Here is a 22758-nt window from a genome sequence, read left to right on the forward strand (position 1 = left end):
CTACCTCTTAGATTATTTTCTTCTGAGACAGTCCCATAACAAGTAAGCATAATGCCGACGACAAGTTTTATATCGAAAAATTATTTCTATTTAGGCACAAATACAAATTAATTTTGTCAATTTTGACGGATTTCAGAAAAACAGAAAAGTTTTGCTCATATTTTTTGGGGGGGATTTTGCTGATGAGATAAAACAAAATCAAAGGAATTTCAATTCTTAGCTTAATTCAAAGCTGAATTCTTAATATTCTTTGTTTAATAAATAATTGAGGACCGATTTCTCTCCCCCTTCCATTTAAAAAAAAGTCTACTGATTATCTAGTTTAAGGTTATTCAGTTTAGATTAGTTACTGATAGTTAGATATTTATTTAGTTAAATACTGATGATTATTTATCGATAGTTAGTTTAGATTTTCATTTACTGATTATTCCGATATAAGATGAAACATTAAGATCTTGTAATGCCAATCACGCTGGCACGGTCAATAATCCCCCATCTACAAAATACTAGATTGATTACCTTTCTCACAATCTATTTTGCAACTGGGAAAAAAGAAACAAAATATCCGTTACGGTTCCTATCAAAGAAAGTTTAGTTTCTCTGGTAAATCAATAGTAAAGTGGTAAAATAAATCATAAGTAATATGACCATGATTATTGAAAATATTTTATTGATGGATCTGTCTAAACGTTATTATAAAAAACATAGGAAAAGCAACATAGAAATATATATATATATATATATATATATATATATATATATATATATATATATATATATATATATATATATATATATATATATATATATATATATATATATATATATATATAAATAAGTTGTCTGTGTGTGTGTGGGTCTGTCGGGTGACGTCATGTTTGTGTCGACTGACGTCATGTTTTCGACTGACGAAATTACAGACCGGGACATCGGGACACCGGCACATCTATCTATCTATATATATAAAAATAAGTTGTCTGTCTGTCTGTCTGTGGATCAGGTGACGTCATGTTTCTGTGTTGACTGACGTCATGAAATTAGTTGTCGTCATTTTTGCTTTGACGGTGACGTCATTAACGATATTTGAACGCAAAACCGCGCAGTTAGATGAAAATCCACCTGGACAGCGAGAGTCAAAACATATCAAAACTGAAAATGATAGCGATGATGATTGGGTTTGGGATTTTGACTTGGATAAGGTCATCAATGCCTACCAGATTTAAGTTAAAAAAACAAAGGTTCGTCGATATGTACTTCATAGTGACGCTGAAAAATAAAGAAGAAAAAGAAAACTAAAAAAGAAAAAAGGTAAAACACTAAAAAAAAACTAAAAAGAAAAAACACTCAAAGAGAAATTACAGACCGGGACACAAATGACGACCGAGACAGAGGGAATATAAGTGACGACCGGGAACCTCAAAGAGAAATTACAGACTGGGACACCCGGACACAAATCACGACCGGGACACAGGGAATATAAATCACGACCGGGACACAGGGACACAACTACAACGGGGACGCCGGGGGCACAGGCGGGATATATAAATGACGACCGGGACACAGGGATTGTTCGAATAGAAATTACAGACCGGGACACCGGGACACAAATGACGACCGGGACACCGGGAAACAGGGAATATAAATGACGACCGGGGCACTCAAAGAGAAATTACAAACTGGGACACCGAAACACAAATGACGACCGGGACACAGGGAATATAAATAACGACCGGGACACAGGGACACATAATTAGAATAATGAGGTATAGATCTGAATACGGATTGTTTTTCCCATGGACAATTATATGTTGCATGTTCAAGAGTCAGTAAACCTGACAATCTATTTATATGCACAGACAATGGGACAGAGAAGAATGTTGTATATTTGCATGTTTTACGTAGTTAAAAACATATATTTATATCTATCTCTATTCACAGGTGGGACACAGGGCCACAACTACAATGGCGCGTAACTAATATGGCGCGTAACGACTTACGCGCGCGGGGGGGCTTGGGGGGGCGCGAAGCGCCCCACCAACTAGGTGTTGGGGTGGCGCGAAGCGCCACCCCAACAGCTAGTAGGGAATATAAATGACGACCGGGACACTCAAAGAGAAAGCGACCGGGACACAAGGAATGTTCGATTAGCAATCACCATCAACAAAGCACCGGGACACAAATGACGACCGGGACACAGGGAGTATAAATGACGACCAGGACATAAGTAAAAAAAAACTAAAAACACTAAAAAAAAGGTAAAAACTGCAAAAAAAAACTAAAAAGAAAAAAAAACTAAAAACTAGTAAAAAAACTAAAAAAGCTAAAAAACTAAAAAAAAACTAAAAAAGAAAAAAAATAAAAAAAGGAAAAAAATGAAAAATAAAGGAGAAAAATAAAACTAAAAAAAATAAAAATAAAAAAAAACTAAAAAGAAAAAAGAAAAAAAAAACTAAAAAAAGTAAAAAAAGTAAAAAGCAAAAAAAACTAAAAAGAAAAAAGGGGAAAAATACAAAAATTTATTTCATCATAAACCATTTCAAAAACGAATGTATATAGCCTACAGACCGGGACACCGGGAATATAAATGACGACCGGGACACAGGGACACAACTACAACGGGGACGCCGGGGGGAACAGGGGGATATATAAATGACGACGGGGACACAGGGAATGTTCGATTAGCAATCACCATCAACAAAGCTCAAGGGCAATCATTAGAATCATGAGGTATAACTAAAAAAAAAACTAAAAAAAAGGTAAAAAACTAAAACCTAAAAAAAAGACCAATTCAAAAACGAATGTATATACAGACCGGGACACCGGGACACAAATGACGACCGGGACACCGGGACACAAGGAATATAAATGACGCCCGGGACCCTCAAAGAGAAATCACAGACTGGGACACCGGGACATAAATGACGACCGGGACACATGGAATATAAATGACGACCGGGACACAGGGACACAACTACAACGGGGATGCCGGGGGGCACAGGGGGATATATAAATGACGACGGCGACACAGGGAATCGTCGATTAGCAATCACCATCAACAAAGCTCAAGGGCAATCATTAGAATCATGAGGTATAGATCTGAATACGGATTGTTTTCCCATGGACCATTATATGTTGCATGTTCAAGAGTCGGTAAACCTGACAATTTATTTATATGCACAGACAATGGGAGAGAAAAGAATGTTGTATATTCACAAGTTTTACGTAGTTAAAAACATATATATATATATATATATGTATATATATATATATATATATATATATATATATATATATATATATATATATATATATATATATATATATATATATAGGGACACAACTACAATGGTGCGTAACGACTTACGCGCGCGGGGGGGCTTGGGGGGGGGGGGGGCGAAGTGCCCCCACCAACTAGGTGTTGGGGTGGCGCGAAGCGCCACCCCAACAGCTAGTATATATATATAAATACTGTGTGGGAGGGGGGGAGTTGGTAAAACTAAAGTTCTTCTCCAGTATAACAATTACTTTATCGGATCTATAACCCCCTGATTCCAAACAGAGAAACAAGAAACCAGGTTCTAGCCCCGGGGCATTCCAAGAAAAACGATAGTCCCAGTGTAATCTTATGAGAAATAGTGAGTATATTCCAAATGGCGATACAGTAAGCAAATGGGGAGCATCAAATGCATTATAGATTTCTTTTGTATTATGCTTCTTTTATATCGAGCTTTACTTGGAACACCATATACGGTCTGAACCATTGAACCTACAAATTCTAACAAAGGCCATCGGGAATGCCTCAAATAATTCCCAACTGGAAGTCCCAGGTAACCAATGCTTCCGCTAATAAAACCATATGACGATCTAGACGAAAATTATCCAGAAAGGGCCGACTACACGATTTACCAATTTGTAAAAACCTTACTATTATTAGAATTAAATTTTATTCCAGTCTTCCTATTCTCTATACATAGAATGTCAAATTTTTCTTCAATGCCAGCAACAGTTCTGCTTAGATTCAATACCTCATACATGTATTCAGAAGTGATTAATTAATGCCTCGATGAATAAATATCGTGCTAAATTTCTTCTAAGCCTCCAGCGCAGTGTTGTTGTACAGCGGAGGTGAAGACACACGACACCACCTAATATCTTCCCAAACATATATTACACTGTTCGAAATCATAAAACCATCCCATGTCGGTACTTTATCAACGATATACGGCTCACTGCACGCCTACAGACTTATAAGAACTGGGGATATAGACCACGATCCTTTGCACTGACTATAAGCTGAGGAGGTATTCCCTAGTCAAAACACGAGAAATAATATGATCAGCCTTAATAATAGTATCATCTTCCTCCTCAGCATCAACTACAACATTAGCAATAACTGTGTACGCTGTTCACGGCTGCAAAATTCGTTACAGCAAGCTTTATAACTATACATGTCCATGGCTGCAAGCTTTTTTTTTTAAACTGACTTTCTTGTTTCCAAAAAACTTCACTTATCTCATCCATCATTACAGCAAGCTTTACGTAATTTTATTTACACATGTTCACGGTTGACATTTTTTTTTACAACTAATTTTTGGTGTCAAAAAAATCTCCCTTAACTCATCGATAACTATCAGCTTTAGTAATTGTCACATTACTGATAATACCAGGTTTCGCCGAAATAAACTACGTCTACTTTTTTTCTTTCCTTTCTTAAATACTGGGGTTGTAACACCAGCGCAAAACACATCAGGAACTTATCTGATTTTCAAGTTCCTACAATCCTCCCAAACAAACTTTTATCGAAAACTTTAAACTTGATCCTCTCTCCGCCAGATAAAATACGGTATGCTAACCAATATAAAAATTTGTAACCTTTCGATTAGCCTACTGACTGTAAACAACATCTTCAATATAAAATGAAAAAAAATCGCCTGCTTTCAGGCTTCAGGCACCGTTTCCTACCATTACCTAATTGTCTCCAGATTTGAAGAACTGCCTGGGACTTAGGCACCCTTACCAATTATACAAATAATTACCTACCTGTATATGCAAAAGTTAGACTCAGCAACAGCATTTCTTTGGTAAAAAACAGCGATACAGAATTTTTGAAGGCTCCTAAAGCACTTGTTTCTTTCCTCCCCTCACTGCTGTTGCTTAAGTTGTTGAGGAAAAGAATAAACAGCGTTCCCAATGCACCAACGCCAAAGAGTACACCAACTGTAACCATTCTTATATCATAGGAAATAGTATCAGCACCAGCAAAGACGAAAAACACAAAAATGTTACCAATTAAGAAACTGAAATGGAAAAGTGCAAGATTAACTCAGTTTAATAACATTTTTTTTTCTATTGACTATATTATACATGAGAAAGAACAAACTACCCAAAAAGCGCAGAGGGACAAAAATAATCAAGAGAGCGACAATAATGTCACTAATTAAGATATTCATTAAGTGTGCTGAAGTACAAGCCAACAGAAAGCCTTTAGTTGCTCTAAAATTTTTGTTAAAAGCACAAAAATTATGGACGACAGATTTTTTTTTTATCTGTATCTGCTTTCATTCTCAACTCAACCATGTAAAGATCCTTGCCTCATAAAGGTCGGGGGAGCACGACGGTCCCAAGTCCACAAATGAGGATGGTTGGGCTGTTGGCTTGCAACCCACACCCGGGACCTTGAGGGACAACCCTCAGGGGAAAAAACTGCAACTGAAACGTCTACAACAGCCTCGGATACTTATCGACTCCCAAATACAGTATGTGAGTGGTACCCCGAGGGGAGGCGAAAAAGAGGTCGACCAAGACACATCTTAAGACGAAAGTACGACCTGAGTAATGTGAAGATGTCTCTTCAATCACAGTGGGAGGACGTCACGGCTGCAGCTCAGCTCCGAGATGTATGGGGAGTATTCGTAGACGCCCTATGCACCACCCCTGGCTCTGTAGGTTCTAAGGTCTAAGGTCTGCTTTCTTTCACTTTTTTTTTTTTTTTTTTTTTTTTTTTTTACCATCAATTGCCTTTGTTAACTTAATTGCCTGAATTAGTTTGTTAGGTATTTGGCGATAACAAACACCAGCTATATTTACATGTTGTTTTCAAACTCAACTGTGGCAAAACCCTGCAGGCCCTTACTGCGTCGCTCCTTGCTTACAGTTCGTTACCACGAAATTTTTTTTGTAACCGAAACATTTCGGCACAAGGATCTCACTATTTTCTTTGAGTCAAAATAGAAAGAATTTTTTATCCTAGAAAAAATATACTTTTAAAAAATAGGATAGGGGCTGTTTTGACTTCATTTCATGAAGATACGGAGGACTTAGAGATACTACTACTACTACTACTAATAACTCACTGCAGCACAAAGCCGCCTGAGGCCAACACAGCTACGCACGCTCCTCCTCCAGCCTAATCTATTTAAAGCCTCCCTCTTTACACCCTCCCAGGAAGTTCCCATTTCCTTTAAATCTTTATTTATGACATCCTCCCAACCCAGACAAGGACGACCTGCTTTCCGTGTAGCCCCAGACGGTTGGCCAAAAAGGACAATCTTCGGTAATCTGTCATCCTTCATCCGTAAATCGTGGCCTAGCCATCTCAACCTTTCTTCCATTATAGCCCCTGAAAGCGGGATTGAACCACACTTTTCGTACAACCTACTGTTTGAAATACGGTCAGTCAGCCGGGTACCCAGAACAATCCGTAGGCAATTTCTCTGGAAAACATCTAGTAAATTTTCATCTGCTTTTCGGAGTGCTCATGCTTCAGAGCCATATTTGACCACTGTCATAACTGTAGCTTCCAATATTCTAATCTTGGTTTGTAGACTTATCTTTCTATTCTTCCAAACTTTTTTAACTGTAAAAAAACACCCTGAGCCTTAGCTATTCTACTTTTAACATCTTCACTGCTCCCACCATCTTTACTAATAATACTACCAAGGTAACTGAAGCTCCCAACCTGAACAATCTTTTCGTTACCTAATGTCACCTGTTCATCTTCACTTATTCCTAGCCTTAGTGACTTCTTAACATTAATTTTCAAGCCTATTTTAGCACCCTGAACTCGTAAAACCTCTAAAAATTCATTCATTTTACTCACACTTTCATCTAATATACTTAAATCATCTGCATAATCTAAGTCCAGGAGCGTTCTTCCTCCCCATTTGATTCCATGGTCTCCAATTGCCATTCCTGTGCTCCTTAAGACGAAGTCCATCAAAATGATCCATATAAAGGGGGATAGAACACAACCCTGCTTAACTCCTGATTTAATGCAAAACCAGTTGCTAACCTCATTTCCTACCTTAACCGCAGCAGTATTATTCTCGTACATAGCGCAAATCACTTTAATGTATTTTTCTGGTATACCATATACCGATAAGACCTTTGTTAACGCTCTTCTATCAACAGAATCGAAAGCTTGCTCATAATCGATAAAACTGAGAACCAAAGGTGTTTGACAACGAAGGGACTTCTCAATTATTAACCTAAGAGTGAAAACATGGTCGACACATCCTCTACCTTTTCTAAAACCGCATTGTTCTTCCCTTAAAACTTTGTCTACAGCATGTCTCAGTCTAAAAAGAATCATATTACTCAGTAATTTGCTACCTACAGAGACCAGACTAATGCCTCGATAATTACGACACTCACTCTTGTCACCTTTCTTATACAGTGGTTTAATTAAGGTTTTCCTAAAATCATTGGGTACTTCCCCTTTTTCAAAAATAATGTTCATAATCTTCAGTAGCTTATTCCTAACCTCAGAGCCACCATATTTAAGAAACTCATTAATCATACTATCAGCACCTGGGGCCTTATTATTTTTTAATCCTTTTAGTACTGTCGCTAATTCTTCCTCACTAAACAAATCTTCCTTCACATCCAAGGTATCACAAACTCTTTCATTTTCATCTATATCTTTTCCTGTAACTGTATCTCGGTTTAGCACATAGAGATACGGAGATATGAAAATAAGGGGGATTAGAAAATATACAGTAATTCAAACTTGCATTAAACATTTCTAATCTTTTCCTATTCTTTGTAAATTTTGTTTTATCAGAGTCACTTCGATCTCTTAATTCTTCTAAATCAAGCTTCTCTCCTGTTTCACTTGTTTCGCCGGTCTATTTTAAAATATTTATTCTGATATTATAAGGAAAAATTTTCATTTTTTTTTTTAATATTCAAAGCTACTTTTAATAAATCATTCTCACTGAAAAATACTCCATTTTAGCTGTTGTTTTACTAACTTAGATCAAATAGGAAACAATTCTGGAAATTTCTGGAATTAATTAATCAGCTTCCCTGGAATTTATCTCTTTCGACCAATGCTTCAAAAATAACAAGCAATGAGTGACATCTATAAAGCTTAATTATTGACAAATAATATGATTTAGATAGCAGCAGAATTCACGCTTGATGAGACCATTGATAAGATAATGGTTGCATTCCAGGTTGAACAAAAAGTAACTAAAAGTTAAAAAACAACTATTTTTGTTGTAGTGGAACCATCTGTAGTAGCTAGATCAACGCAAAAGTATCTTTGGTTTTATTTTTTAGCAAATTTTATTAAAGATAGTTAACGAGCCTCTTTAGCGAAGTAACTGTACTATTGAAAGAATTATTAAACTAAACTATACTAAAAGAGCAATGAATACAATTGAAACTTATAAAGATTGTACCCTTACAAACCTAATACAGCAGTAGTTATTCCACAACCATTTCTGGTGGATGCCACTAAAAGCAACTTCTATAGTTAAAGTTAAGTTACTACGATTTGCAACCTGGAATACTGACAATATTCATTGCCAAAATACTGCTACAATGTTAATTTGAGACCTATTTATTTCTTATGCCACCTAAGTAAAAGCGAACAAAAAACAGAACAGAAGCAACCTAACCAGTAGAAATGTTAAAACTAATTGAAAGAAATCTAGCACATAAAATGGCCAGTAGAAAGTCAAAAGGAATTAGTAAAATATGAAGTACAAAAGTGGTATATTCAAAAATTGATAGTCAACATTACACGATTAACGGTAAAATAAAAGGGGGACAAATGGATAGATAGATAGATAATAAACAACTATCACAAACAAAAACAAGAAATTCATGTTCCAAGTCAACTTGTCTTAAAATCGGAAACTAGAAGGCATGGGTTTAACATAGACGCATCAACTTATAAATAAACTAAATGATTAAATAAAATTATTTTGCTAATGAACAAAATAATAATTCATATATTAAATATACAATACGAAATATACTGTATGTTTTGTCAATTAATTATTTAATAATTAATGGTCAATGAATATCAATCATGTGTTTTCAAAGGATCCTTGCAATTTGTTTAACGCCAACAGCCAGGGGCAGATACAGAACTAATTTGGAGGGGGGAACCAAAACAAATTTGTCTCCTGTGTCAGTTTTTTGTGTCCCTCCGCCTCTTTTATTAGTGCAACTGGGGGTATTTTGAATTAAAATCGACTTGGTGGACTGTGATGAAAAAGTTGAGAGCCATGGCTAATTGGAGTAAAGCGAAGACAGATAGTCTGAGTTAGAGGCAACGCTGGCATACCGTTTTTCAGAATCACACAAAAATGATGTGATTTCACTTGTTGATAAATAGTCTATCATCCATTCATTCTTGGACAGAACTAAGGTAGATAGGCATGGAGTAAGAATAATCCAAATAATCTATCAGTTCTATCAGCCATTATAGGGCAAGTGCCCTAAAAACCCTCCCCTACACAAGTCTCTCAAGATTTCTTTTCAAGTGTTTGAAATAGCTTAAACAGGAGCATGTCTGATTATCTAGATGTTTATCTGGTCGCTTATTTCATTGGTTGGTCCGTACTATCTGATATCTATTTAGGTTGTAAATATAAGGACCTCACAGATTTTGTTATTTTCTGCACCGAAAAGTTTTCTACTATCGGTCAGTTTATAATCCAAATATTCAATGACGAGACAAAATCAAGTTTCCAGGCCCACTGGTCGCAAAAAGCAAGTATTGGTTCCCTACGAAGGGCATGCAAACAAAGAAATTTAGGGGCCAAACTGTGGTTTTCAAAATTCAAGGGGAGAGGGGGGCAGATTTATCATTTTTAAAAATTTTGGCGCTAAAAATACCAACAACAACATACATAGTTCAATAAAAATGATCTGCAGAAAAGGAGGTTCCAAAATGTGTATGTGTGTGTGGGGGGGGGGGGGGGATTACATTGATAAGATAATGGTTGCATTCCAGGTTGAACAAAAAGTAACTAAAAGTTAAAAAACAACTATTTTTGTTGTAGTGGAACCATCTGTAGTAGCTAGATCAACGCAAAAGTATCTTTGGTTTTATTTTTTAGCAAATTTTATTAAAGATAGTTAACGAGCCTCTTTAGCGAAGTAACTGTACTATTGAAAGAATTATTAAACTAAACTATACTAAAAGAGCAATGAATACAATTGAAACTTATAAAGATTGTACCCTTACAAACCTAATACAGCAGTAGTTATTCCACAACCATTTCTGGTGGATGCCACTAAAAGCAACTTCTATAGTTAAAGTTAAGTTACTACGATTTGCAACCTGGAATACTGACAATATTCATTGCCAAAATACTGCTACAATGTTAATTTGAGACCTATTTATTTCTTATGCCACCTAAGTAAAAGCGAACAAAAAACAGAACAGAAGCAACCTAACCAGTAGAAATGTTAAAACTAATTGAAAGAAATCTAGCACATAAAATGGCCAGTAGAAAGTCAAAAGGAATTAGTAAAATATGAAGTACAAAAGTGGTATATTCAAAAATTGATAGTCAACATTACACGATTAACGGTAAAATAAAAGGGGGACAAATGGATAGATAGATAGATAATAAACAACTATCACAAACAAAAACAAGAAATTCATGTTCCAAGTCAACTTGTCTTAAAATCGGAAACTAGAAGGCATGGGTTTAACATAGACGCATTAACTTATAAATAAACTAAATGATTAAATAAAATTATTTTGCTAATGAACAAAATAATAATTCATATATTAAATATACAATACGAAATATACTGTATGTTTTGTCAATTAATTATTTAATAATTAATGGTCAATGAATATCAATCATGTGTTTTCAAAGGATCCTTGCAATTTGTTTAACGCCAACAGCCAGGGGCAGATACAGAACTAATTTGGAGGGGGGAACCAAAACAAATTTGTCTCCTGAGTCAGTTTTTTGTGTCCCTCCGCCTCTTTTATTAGTGCAACTGAGGGTATTTTGAATTAAAATCGACTTGGTGGACTGTGATGAAAAAGTTGAGAGCCATGGCTAATTGGAGTAAAGCGAAGACAGATAGTCTGAGTTAGAGGCAACGCTGGCATACCGTTTTTCAGAATCACACAAAAATGATGTGATTTCACTTGTTGATAAATAGTCTATCATCCATTCATTCTTGGACAGAACTAAGGTAGATAGGCATGGAGTAAGAATAATCCAAATAATCTATCAGTTCTATCAGCCATTATAGGGCAAGTGCCCTAAAAACCCTCCCCTACACAAGTCTCTCAAGATTTCTTTTCAAGTGTTTGAAATAGCTTAAACAGGAGCATGTCTGATTATCTAGATGTTTATCTGGTCGCTTATTTCATTGGTTGGTCCGTACTATCTGATATCTATTTAGGTTGTAAATATAAGGACCTCACAGATTTTGTTATTTTCTGCACCGAAAAGTTTTCTACTATCGGTCAGTTTATAATCCAAATATTCAATGACGAGACAAAATCAAGTTTCCAGGCCCACTGGTCGCAAAAAGCAAGTATTGGTTCCCTACGAAGGGCATGCAAACAAAGAAATTTAGGGGCCAAACTGTGGTTTTCAAAATTCAAGGGGAGAGGGGGGCAGATTTATCATTTTTTAAAATTTTGGCGCTAAAAATACCAACAACAACATACATAGTTCAATAAAAATGATCTGCAGAAAAGGAGGTTCCAAAATGTGTATGTGTGTGTGGGGGGGGGATTACATTCCAGATTTTCATTTCCAAATGGACGTTTTTGAAGACAAAATAACCAATTCCGTCCAAACGACATTTTAGGTTTTTGATGCTAGTATTGACTGTGTTAAGCGTTGATACAATATGTTTTTAATTGCTTTTAAAAAAGGCACTTGTAACTGAAAAATGTAACCGACATAAAAATGAGACATTTCTCCGTTTTTCAATAAAGAATTTTGTAACATTCTTCAGACTATACTTTAAATCTACTAATCAATTATAAAAAATGAAGCTTCAAAAACGGGCCTGTCCGGGATTTGAACCCGGGACCTCCTGCACCCAAAGCAGGAATCATACCCCTAGACCAACAGGCCATGCAGTAAACATTAAATTATATTGTATTTACTTCGATTCACCATTTTACTTCTTTAGGGGAAGCTTGCATGCCCGAGAGCCGGAGATTAAAGCATATAATAGCACTAAACATTGCAATATTGATAAACTTAGAGACGATTCCGTTACTTACGTAGGGACAAGATGAGGTGAACACAGTAATTGATGACATTTTTATATTCCTACCAAATATAATAATGGTTTTACTCACAAATCCAATTTATAAGTCTGAAATGAGTTAAATGGAACTCAAAACGACATTTAATTTCAGCAATTCCATTAAAGTCACTGGTAAATATATCACAGTTCATATAATTATCTTACCAATTAAGTGAATTACCACTCGATGCCTTTTTGTATGTTTTTCAAAATATAATAATCGCTTCTATCGCAAATTCAAATTTAAGCAATTTTTGACCTAACCCAACGTAACTATAAATAATTTTGGCACTGAGAAAATGTAGTATTATTTTGTCGAAACGACCAATAACTCATACTTTAATTGAAAATTTGACGTTCTTAAGAGTTCCGAAAGTGTATAAATTCAAATTTGTGATAGAAGCGATTATTATATTCATAAAGAACATAAAAAAGGCATTAAGTAGTATGTTCACTTTATTGGTAAGTCAATTATATGAACTGTGAAATATTTACTAAATCGCCTAAAGTACTTTAAAGGAATCAAAAATCCAGCAAAACCCGTTTTTACAAAGAATACATGGTGCATCAGAAGGTGATGAGCAACGAAGAGATATACAACCATTATCACTACTGCAGCACCAAGCCGCCAGTGGCCAATACAGCTACGCAGTGGCGTCGTTTGGGGGGAGGGGGTAGAGGGGTCAGTTACCCCCTCCCCGATAGTTTGGAGAAAAACTATTGTTCATTAAGTAACTTTAGAACTGTCGCTCGTTTTAAGCTTCAAAGTCGATCAGATAATTTTTTTTTTAAATTAATCCCAGCTCGTGTTTAATGGGAAAAAACGCAAAAATAACGCGAAAAACTATAATTCATTAAGTTACTTTAAAACTTTCCCTCGTTTTAAGCTTCAAATTCGCTCTTTACTTAGTTAATTTTTTTAAATTAATCTCAGCTCGTTTTTAATGTAAAAACGCGAAAAATAGTGGTCCATCGCGATTCTTCATTAATATTTATGCAAATATACCGCCTTTGAAGTCTTATCATAAAGGAAATAGGTTCTCATCAACCAGGAAGAATTTTTCTCTTGTTTGCAGGTCTAGTGTTTGAAATACATTATAGTGAGAAACAAGTTCAATTATTTTCAATATCTCCATAAGACTATGGTATTATAAGTTTGTATCAAATTATTTGATACTTCGTCTAGGCTATCCCATAGGGCAGTGCCGAAGGGATTCAGACCTACAGAGGTGGGATAGCCTAAAATCCCCAGTATTACTGATATTACGATTTTGTTACTATTGAAATTAGTTCCAGTGGCACCGATCACGGGGGGGGGGGTATTTGCCTCCTCGATTCTCCCCCATCCCTTGATTTCAAAATAAATTTTTATTTGTTAGTTACATGGAAAGAAAAAAAAATGCCCCAGTCCCTAAATTTTTGTAAGTATAGAATTGAGGCGATTGAGAAGGAAATATGCTAAAAACAATTCATAAACATGCTTCATAATGTGTAGAATAATTGTAGTTAACACATTTTGACTGCAGCTGCGCTATAGTTTACCCACAACCCCCCTCCATAGAATGAAAACATATAACCCAAATTATATATTTCCCGTGTATTTTACCATGCGTCACTCGTGTTTCAACCCGTGAAATTAAATAAAAAAGATATTAGCATTTAAGATATTAAAGATAAATATCAAATAAAAAAGGCAAGTTTTTTATTAACAAAGTACACGTTGTGGGTGTCATATAGCACTTTATGATTGCCTTCAAAGCTCAGAATTAGCTAATAAATATGGCTTTAGATGTCCTGAATTGCCCTGGAAACGTAACATTCCGATGAAATTAGGTGGGGGTAAAATAGCTCCATATGAGACATCTTAAGAGTTTTTCAGAAATACAGTGTTGTATCCCTTTATTGACGTTCTAACTACAGAGATTGAAAGTGGGTTAGAAGAGAACAGTTTGGATGTTTTGAACAAGTTAAGCGTAATGCTGGGTACAAACGAAATGAACAAAGTGTAAGCTTTGTTTGTAAATACTAGAGTTTGATTTTTAACGCTGTAGCCTATGTCTGAATTACAGTGTTTATACAATGCTGAGGATATAAAAAACAAAAATATTCTAGAAAGAACATCCGTTTTTCCGGAAAAACACTTGAAATGTGTGTTTCCTCTGATATTTAGCCTAATCTATTTAAACTGCGCTTCACTATTTCTAATAATTCTATTCTATTGAAATATATCACTATTCCTATGAATTATATTCCATTGAAATATATCATTATTCCTGTGAATTCTATTCCACTGAAATAAATGAAATATATTACTATTTCAATGAATTCTATTACACTGAAATACATCACTATCCCTATAGGTTCTGTGTCGTTTGAAAGATCTTTTTCTTGCCTTCGATGGTTGAAGATGTACTGCGGCAAAACCATGGGGTAAGAAAGATCATCTTAACTTGCACTGTACGCAATTGAATGGGAAGCACAAGTTGACCATGACAAAGGGATAAAGGAATTTAATATAGAAAAACGTAGACGACTACAGTTTTCGTAACAAGTCTGTGTGTATTGCAGGTTTATTTTATATTTACATTTGTCTAATTTTGAAATATCTTGAGGTTCATGTTACAATATAACAAAGACTTGAAATTATATGTAATAAAACTTGGAGTTATCCTGTATTTTTGCTTTTGCTTTATACGCCCCGCTTATTCCCATGCTATCTATATATATGTATATATATATATATATATATATATATATATATATATATATATATATATATATATATATATATATATATATATATATGTATATATATGTATATATATATATATATATATATATATATATATATATATATACATATAAATAAGTTGTCTGTGTGTGTGTGTCGAGTGACGTCATATTTTTTTGTCAACTGACGTCATGTTTGTCGACTGACGTCATTATAAGGATTGAGCTGTATGCGTCATGAAGTTGTTTGTCGACTGACATCATGTTTGTCAACTGATGAAATTACATACCAGGACACAAATGACGACCGGGACACAGGGAAACAACTACAACGGGGACGCCGGGGGGCACAGGGGGATATATAAATGACGACAGGGACACAGGGAATGTTCGATTAGCAATCACCATCAACAAAGCTCAAGGGCAATCATTAGAATGATGAGGTATAGATCTGAATACAGATTGTTTTTCCCATGGACAATTGTATGTTGCATGTTCAAGAGTCGGTAAACCTGACAATTTATTTATTTGCACAGACAATGGGACAGCCAAGAATGTTGTATATTCGCAAGTTTTACGTAGTTAAAAATATATATATATATATATATATATATATATATATATATATATATATATATATATATATATATATATATATCAATCTATATTCACAGGTGGGACACAGGGACACAACTACAATGGCGCGTAACTAATGTGGCACGTAACGACTTACGTGCGCGGGGGGGGGGGGGCTTGGGGGCGCGAAGCGCCCCCACCAACTAGGTGTTGGGGTGGCGCAAGGCGCCACCCCAACAGCTAGTTTATTAATATAAAGCAGCGAATCCACTATTAAATCAATTTAATAATAAGTCAAAAATAATATTTCAATGAATCACGCTAGAAAAAATGAAACTTTCAGGGATGCGTCTGCAGGCTGAAGTATATCACGGGAAGGTATTTTGAAGTATTATCTCCACCTCTTCTCACTCTAGAGGGTCCTGACCTTTGATAAAAGTCTGTTTGTTATAAAAATGAAACCTTGCAAAATAGATCTGCTTAAATAATACAACAAAATTATTTTCAGCTTCACAACTTTGCTCAATCCCAAATTTATAAGGTTTTAAAGATATGCATATATACTTCCTAAATTTTGAAAAAAAAAACATTTAAAGGGCTTGAAATTCTATTCAAATAAATGGAATTGCATTTTCAGAACTAAAGCCAGAGAAAAAGAAACTGATAACTGAAAATTATGGTAAAATGTTGTTTTGTCAAGGTATAGATCTATCATGAAGGCAAACTTTAGAACCCTTTAGAGTGAGGAGGAGTGAAAGTAGGTACTTCAAAATACCTTCCTGGGTCATACTTTAGCTTGTAGATCCATCCCTGAGAGTTCCGTTTTCCTAACCTAACCTCTTTCTAAGATAGCCAAAAGTAGCTAAAGTAGAATTTTACCCTCAAAATTTGTTCAAAATTGCGTGCAACTGAATAGCACAATACACGGGGCTGTTAGAATGGTGCTTGGTTCAACTATAGAATAGAGCATCATGTGGTGGAATGGGAGGTTGTGGAAATTGAGGGGGGAGGTTCCGCAACATAAGTGATGAAGCATGCTGAAAAAAGCCGAATGTATATGAAATACACCTGAGGCCACTAAAAAGCTTTTTTGAACTGTACTACTGTCGCCTGCAGCAACTCATTGCTGATAATCTTAGCAAAAGCTTGATCACCAGTACTTAATTTTATATTTACTTAATATTTGTTTATTGTTTATTATGTATTGTGTAATATTTGCATTTAACCGAGTAGCGTCTTCGGTAAATGGTAACTTTTCTTTAGTAGCGCTCGAAAAAAATTCGAGCCCTTCCAATAAAATTGCTGGCGCTTCGCCCCTGCAGCTACGCAAGTTCCTCCTCCATACCAATCTATTCAAAGCCTCGCTCTTTATTCAGGACTATTTATTATGAGGGTACGAGGAGGGGGGGGGGGTGCAAGGACTATTGTATTGAAAAGGAGCATAATAAAGGAATGCATTGGTAGGCTACTAACTTTATTATAGCAAAATGTTTCCTGCTTTGGAGCCGTCTAGCTAGAATGCTACCACAAGGAATTAGTAAGTAGTTCCTGAGACCACACTGGCTAAGCATAACAAAACGAAAAAATAGTAAAGAAGAGAAAACAAGGATAATAACAGCCAGTGAAAGAATAAAAGGAAACTATGCAAATATTTTGGCTGAAACCTCCGCTCAACCGTCGCAGAATAAAATAATAAAAACTACAGAGAAAAGTCCAGAGCACAATATAAAAAAAAACAAGAGCTAAGAGCTCATATGGCACTTGTGACGAGGCCGGACGAGCCAAGAGCCAGGAGCTCATATGGTATTCCTGAAAAATGGAGTCCCTGAAAAATAATTTACACATTACCCCACAATTTTATAATAAATTTTATCCAAGAGGTTGTTCCGCACCAAAGATCTATGGTCTACCCAAAATTCATAAGACGGGAGTCCCCCTCCGTCCCATTGTATCAACTTTTTTATCACCAGTGGTAAAATTAGGAAAGTGGTTGTCGGTGGCATTGCGTCCACTCTTAGGAACACAAAAATCATATATAAAAAATTCCACTGATCTACTAATAAGTTAAAAAACTTCACACTGGAGGAGAATTCAATTCTCTGTAGTTTTGATGTGGTGTCCATGTATTCAAATTGTAACGTGAAAAAGTGCGAGGATATATTAAGGATTAAATTACAAAAAGCACTTTGATTCGACACAAGATGTGACCATGGCGAGTTTGGAGATTATTTGGATCTTATTTATTATTTGGAGTCATTATGAAATTGGTAATTCTTGCAAATGAACATTCTCTCTATTTTGGTTTTAGAGGTGAAATTTACAAATAGGTGTTTGGTTTGGTTATGGGGGCATCTCTCTTCCCTTTGTTGGCAAATCTCTTCATGGAATCTATTGAAACCTCCGCCATACACAGTTTTAGGCTCTCTCCTTGCTTCTGGGGCAGATTCATGGATGATGTGGTTTGCATTTGGAAACACGGTTTTTAGAGTCTTTAGACCTTTTCCATAAACATTTAAATAGTTTTGACAAAAACGTAAAATTTACAGTGGAGTTTGAAGAAAGTGATAAACTACCTTTTCTGGATATCTTATTGATTAAAAGTGAGTTCCATTTACTTTTTTCAGTTTATAGAAAGCCTACTCACAGTTATAGGTATTTGAACTTTCACTCTTGCCACCCTATTTCAGTGAAACGAGGGGTTGTGATTGCACTGGTGAATAGAGCTTTCAGAATTTGTTCCCGGGAGTTTTTAGATTCTGAATTGTTATATTTCAGGGATGTTTTATTTTGTAATAGCTAACCGATTAAATTCATTGATGAAATAATAAAAAATAGACGCATTAAGCACAACAATAGGGTTATTGAGGTTTCACAGTGCACAGAATTAAAATTACCGAAAAGTTTCATTTCTTTACCTTATGTACCTACTTTGGGGGAGATGCTTAAAAGAATTTTAGGTAAACATAACATTTATACTTGTTTCCAATCAGTGAGACCATTAGGTAGTTTTCTTAAGTCTGGGAAGGATCTAACTCGGGGAGGTTTAGTTAGTGGGGCGTATAAAATTCCTTGTTCCTGTGGAAAGTTTTATATTGGTAGAACTCACCAACAATTTACTGAAAGATTTATTGAGCATCGCAACTCAATAGAAAAATCCCTACAACTAAGAAAGCCTCCCGAAACTTTTGTTTCGGCTCTAGCTGAATATACATTCTTTTATCCCGAACATTTTATACAATTTGATGAGGCTAAAGCTATTTCTAATGATAGAGGTTTTTCTCAGTGGACCAGGGAGGCTATAGAAATTAAAAAACATATATTTGCTATTATTTCAATAAATAGAGACACAGGGAATTTAAATATTGACCCAATTTATGATATTCTTTTAAAAAATGAACCAATAGTCGATGAGGGAATTAAAATTTTACACAATCACCAGCGGACAAGATCAAACAGTTCGTGGTAACGAACTGTAGTAAGGAGCGACCCGGCTCAATAGTAAACGAAACTCTAAAAAACGGAATTTAAATGCTAAAAGATATATCAAAAGAATCCGATTTTTATGCTGATTTTAAATATATAAGTTTCATCAAATTTAGTCTTTGTCATCAGAAGTTACGAGCCTGAGAAGATTTGCCTTATTTTAGAAAATAGGGGGTAACACCCCCTAAAAGTCATAGGATCTTAACGAAAACCGCACCATCGGATTCAGCGTATCAGAGAACCCTATAGAAAAAATTTCAAGGTCCAATCTACAAAAATGTGGAATTTCGTATTTTTTGCCAGAAGACAAATCACGGGTGCGTGTTTATTTATTTATTTTTTTTTTTTGTTTGTTTTTTTTCCCAGGGGTCATCGTATCGACCAAGTGGTCCTAGAATGTCGCAAGAGGGCTCATTCTAACGGAAATGAAAAGTTCTAGTGCCCTTTTTAAGTGACCAAAAAATTGGAGGGCACCTAGGCCCCCTCCCACGCTCATTTTTTTACGAAAGTCAACGGATCAAAATTTTGAGATAGCCATTTTGTTCCGCATAGTCTAAAACCATAATAACTATGTCTTTGGGGATGACGTACCCCCCACAGTCCCTGGGAGAGGGGCTGCAAGTTACAAACTTTGGCCAATGTTTACATACAGTAATGGTTACTGGGAAGTGTACCGACGTTATCAGGGGGATTTTTGGTTTGGGTGTGGGGTTCAGGGGAGGGGGCTATATGGGAGGATCTTTTCTTGGAGGAATATTTCATGGGGGAAGAGAAATTCTATCAAAAGGGCGCAGGACTTTCTAGCATTACTATAAAAAAACAAACAATGAAAATATAAACATGAAAAAGTTTTTTTCAATTGAAAGTAACGAGAAGCATCAAAACTTAAAACGAACAGAGATTATTACGCATATGAGGGGTTCTAAAAATACTTTAGCATAAAGAGCGAGGTATTTAGGAGGAGATAAATACTTCACTCTTTATGCTAAAAATATTTTAAGTAATTTCAACTATTTATTCTACGCCCTTTCTGATTCAGGGGTCATTCTTAAAGAATTGGGACAAAACAAGATTTAGTGTGAAGAGCGAGGTATTAACGAGGGGACCAACCCCCTCATATATATAATCAAAAATATAAGAATATAAAAGTTTGTTACGTAAGTTAATTCTTAAGTTGCGTATTTTTTTACTAATAAAAATGTTCGTTAAAAAGTAAAAAGTCCTAGTTGCCTTTTTAAGTAACGGAAAAATTGGAGGACAACTAGGCCTCCTTCCCCACCCCTTATTTCTCAAAATCGTCTGATCAAAACTAAGAGAAAGCCATTTAGCCAAAAAAAGAATTAATATGCAAATTTCATTTTAGTAATTTATGTACGGAGAGCCAAAATCAGACATGCATTAATTCAAAAACTTTCAGAAATTAATTAAAAAAAACAAGTTTTTTGAAATGAAAGTAAGGAGCGACATTAAAACTTAAAACGAACAGAAATTACTCCTTATATGAAAGGGGTTTTTCCTCCTCGACGCCCCGCTCCTTGCGCTAAAGTTTGATTCTTTCTCGCAACTCTACTTTTAAAACAATAAAAAACTTTAGCGTAAAGAGCGGGGCATCGAGGAGGAAAAACCCCTTTCATATAAGGAGTAATTTCTGTTCGTTTTAAGTTTTAATGTCGCTCCTTACTTTCATTTCAAAAAACTTGTTTTTTTATTTAATTACCCACTAGACCAAACAGAGTTGCTTCAATGTTAGCTTACAAGAAGATTATTTCGCAACAGAATAATTAACTAAGTTTCAGTTCTCATAATTTTTCCTCAGTTGCTCTTTGATTCTCACTGAAGTAACTCAAATAGCTGCTTTTCCCTACGTGGATATGTATCGACAATTGTATCTATTATTATTGGTGGTGGTTTTTAATTGTTTTCTTTTAATTTTCTATCTTGTGCTGAAGACGCCTTGTTTGGATACAGGCGAAATATCCGCGTTGTTTTAGTCTTTCAATTCTACTGGCCGTCGTCTCGTTTGAAGTTTTCTTTTTGTAGAGTTTTATCTCTCTTGGTTGTTTATTGTCATGTCTGGCCAGTTCAGCTTAAGAACTTTCATTCGCAAAGATACCTCAATTTTCACGCTTTCCAAGAATTACGGTTTTCCCCTCCAACTCCCCCTAATGTCACCAGATCTGGTCGGGATTTAAAATAAAAGCTCTAAAGCACAATGAAGTCCCCCGACACGATCCTAAATAAAATCAAACGACAACAACTGCGATGGCTCGGGCATGTCAAGAGAATGGACCACGACCGTCTACCAAAAATCTCCCTCGAAGGAACCATAGACGGATCTCGACCACGAGGAAGACCTAGAAAGAGGTGGATTGAAAACTTTGACCGAAAGCGCATCGTTGGGTTGACTCGAACTGCACACAATAGAACAACGCACCGAGCCCTAGTTCATGCCCTGTCAAAAGAAGTGGCCCCAAAACGTCCCGCGAGGATGGACGGGACTTAAGTAAGTAAGTAAAGCACAATATCCTTATAAATATCAAATTTCATTAAGATCTGATCACCCGTTCGTAAGTTACAAATAGCCTACCTCATTTTTTCTAATTTTTCCAAATTACTCCCTCCCCCTCCCCCCCCCCCAACTTCACCAAAGAGGGCGGATCCAGTCCGGTTATATAAGTCACGTATCTTGGACATGTTTTTATTCATCCCACCAAGTTCCATCCTAATCTCTCCGCTTTAAGTGTTTTCCAAGGTTTCCGCCCCCCCCCCCCCATGAAGCTCGATCCGATCGGGATTTAAAATGAGAGATCTGAGTTACGAGATCCTTCTAAATATGAAATTTCATTAAGATAAGATCACTCCTTCGTAAGTTAAAAATACCTCATTTTTTCTAATTTTTCAGAATTAACCCTCCCCCCAACTCCCCCAAATAGAGCGGATCCGTTCCGATTATGTCAATCACGTATTTAGGACTTCTGCTTATTTTTCCCACCAAGTTTCATACCGATCCGTCCACTCTAAGCATTTTCCAAGATTTTAGGTCCCCCCCCCAACTCCTCCATATGTCACCGGATCCAGAGCGGATCCGTTCCGTTTCTGTCAGTCACGTATCTTGGACTTGTTTTTATTCTTCCCACAAAGTTTCATCCTGATCTCTCTGCTTTAAGTGTTTTCCAAGATTTCCGGTCTCCCCCCCCCCTTTAATGACTCTGGATCCGGTCGGGATTTAAAGTAAGAGATCTGAGTTACAAGGTCCTTCTAAATGTGAAATTTCATTAAGATCCGATCACTCCTACGTACGTTAAAAATACCACATTTTTTATAATTTTTCAGAATTAACCCTCCCCCCTCCAACTCCCCCAAACAGAGCAGATCCGTTCCAGTTATGTCAATCACGTATATAGGACTTCTAATTATTTTTACCACCAAGTTTCATCC

General features: G+C 35.9%; 1 protein-coding gene and 1 non-coding gene across 9 annotated transcripts in view; both read right to left on the bottom strand.

Moving 5' to 3' along the window:
- Positions 1–22758, bottom strand: part of LOC136025960 (UNC93-like protein MFSD11) — a 159998-nt gene that overhangs the window by 41372 nt on the left and 95868 nt on the right. For all 8 annotated transcript variants that reach the window (XM_065702073.1, XM_065702074.1, XM_065702075.1 and 5 more), the window contains one exon: positions 5041–5297. In XM_065702073.1, coding sequence (XP_065558145.1) covers positions 5041–5297 — 257 coding nt within the window. The remainder of the gene's footprint in view (positions 1–5040; positions 5298–22758) is intronic.
- Positions 12282–12353, bottom strand: Trnap-ugg (transfer RNA proline (anticodon UGG)). Its single transcript has one exon. It is a non-coding gene; the product is annotated as a tRNA-Pro (tRNA).

Source organism: Artemia franciscana, chromosome 4, assembly GCF_032884065.1.
Source record: "Artemia franciscana chromosome 4, ASM3288406v1, whole genome shotgun sequence".
Classification (NCBI taxonomy): Eukaryota; Metazoa; Arthropoda; class Branchiopoda; order Anostraca; family Artemiidae; genus Artemia; species Artemia franciscana.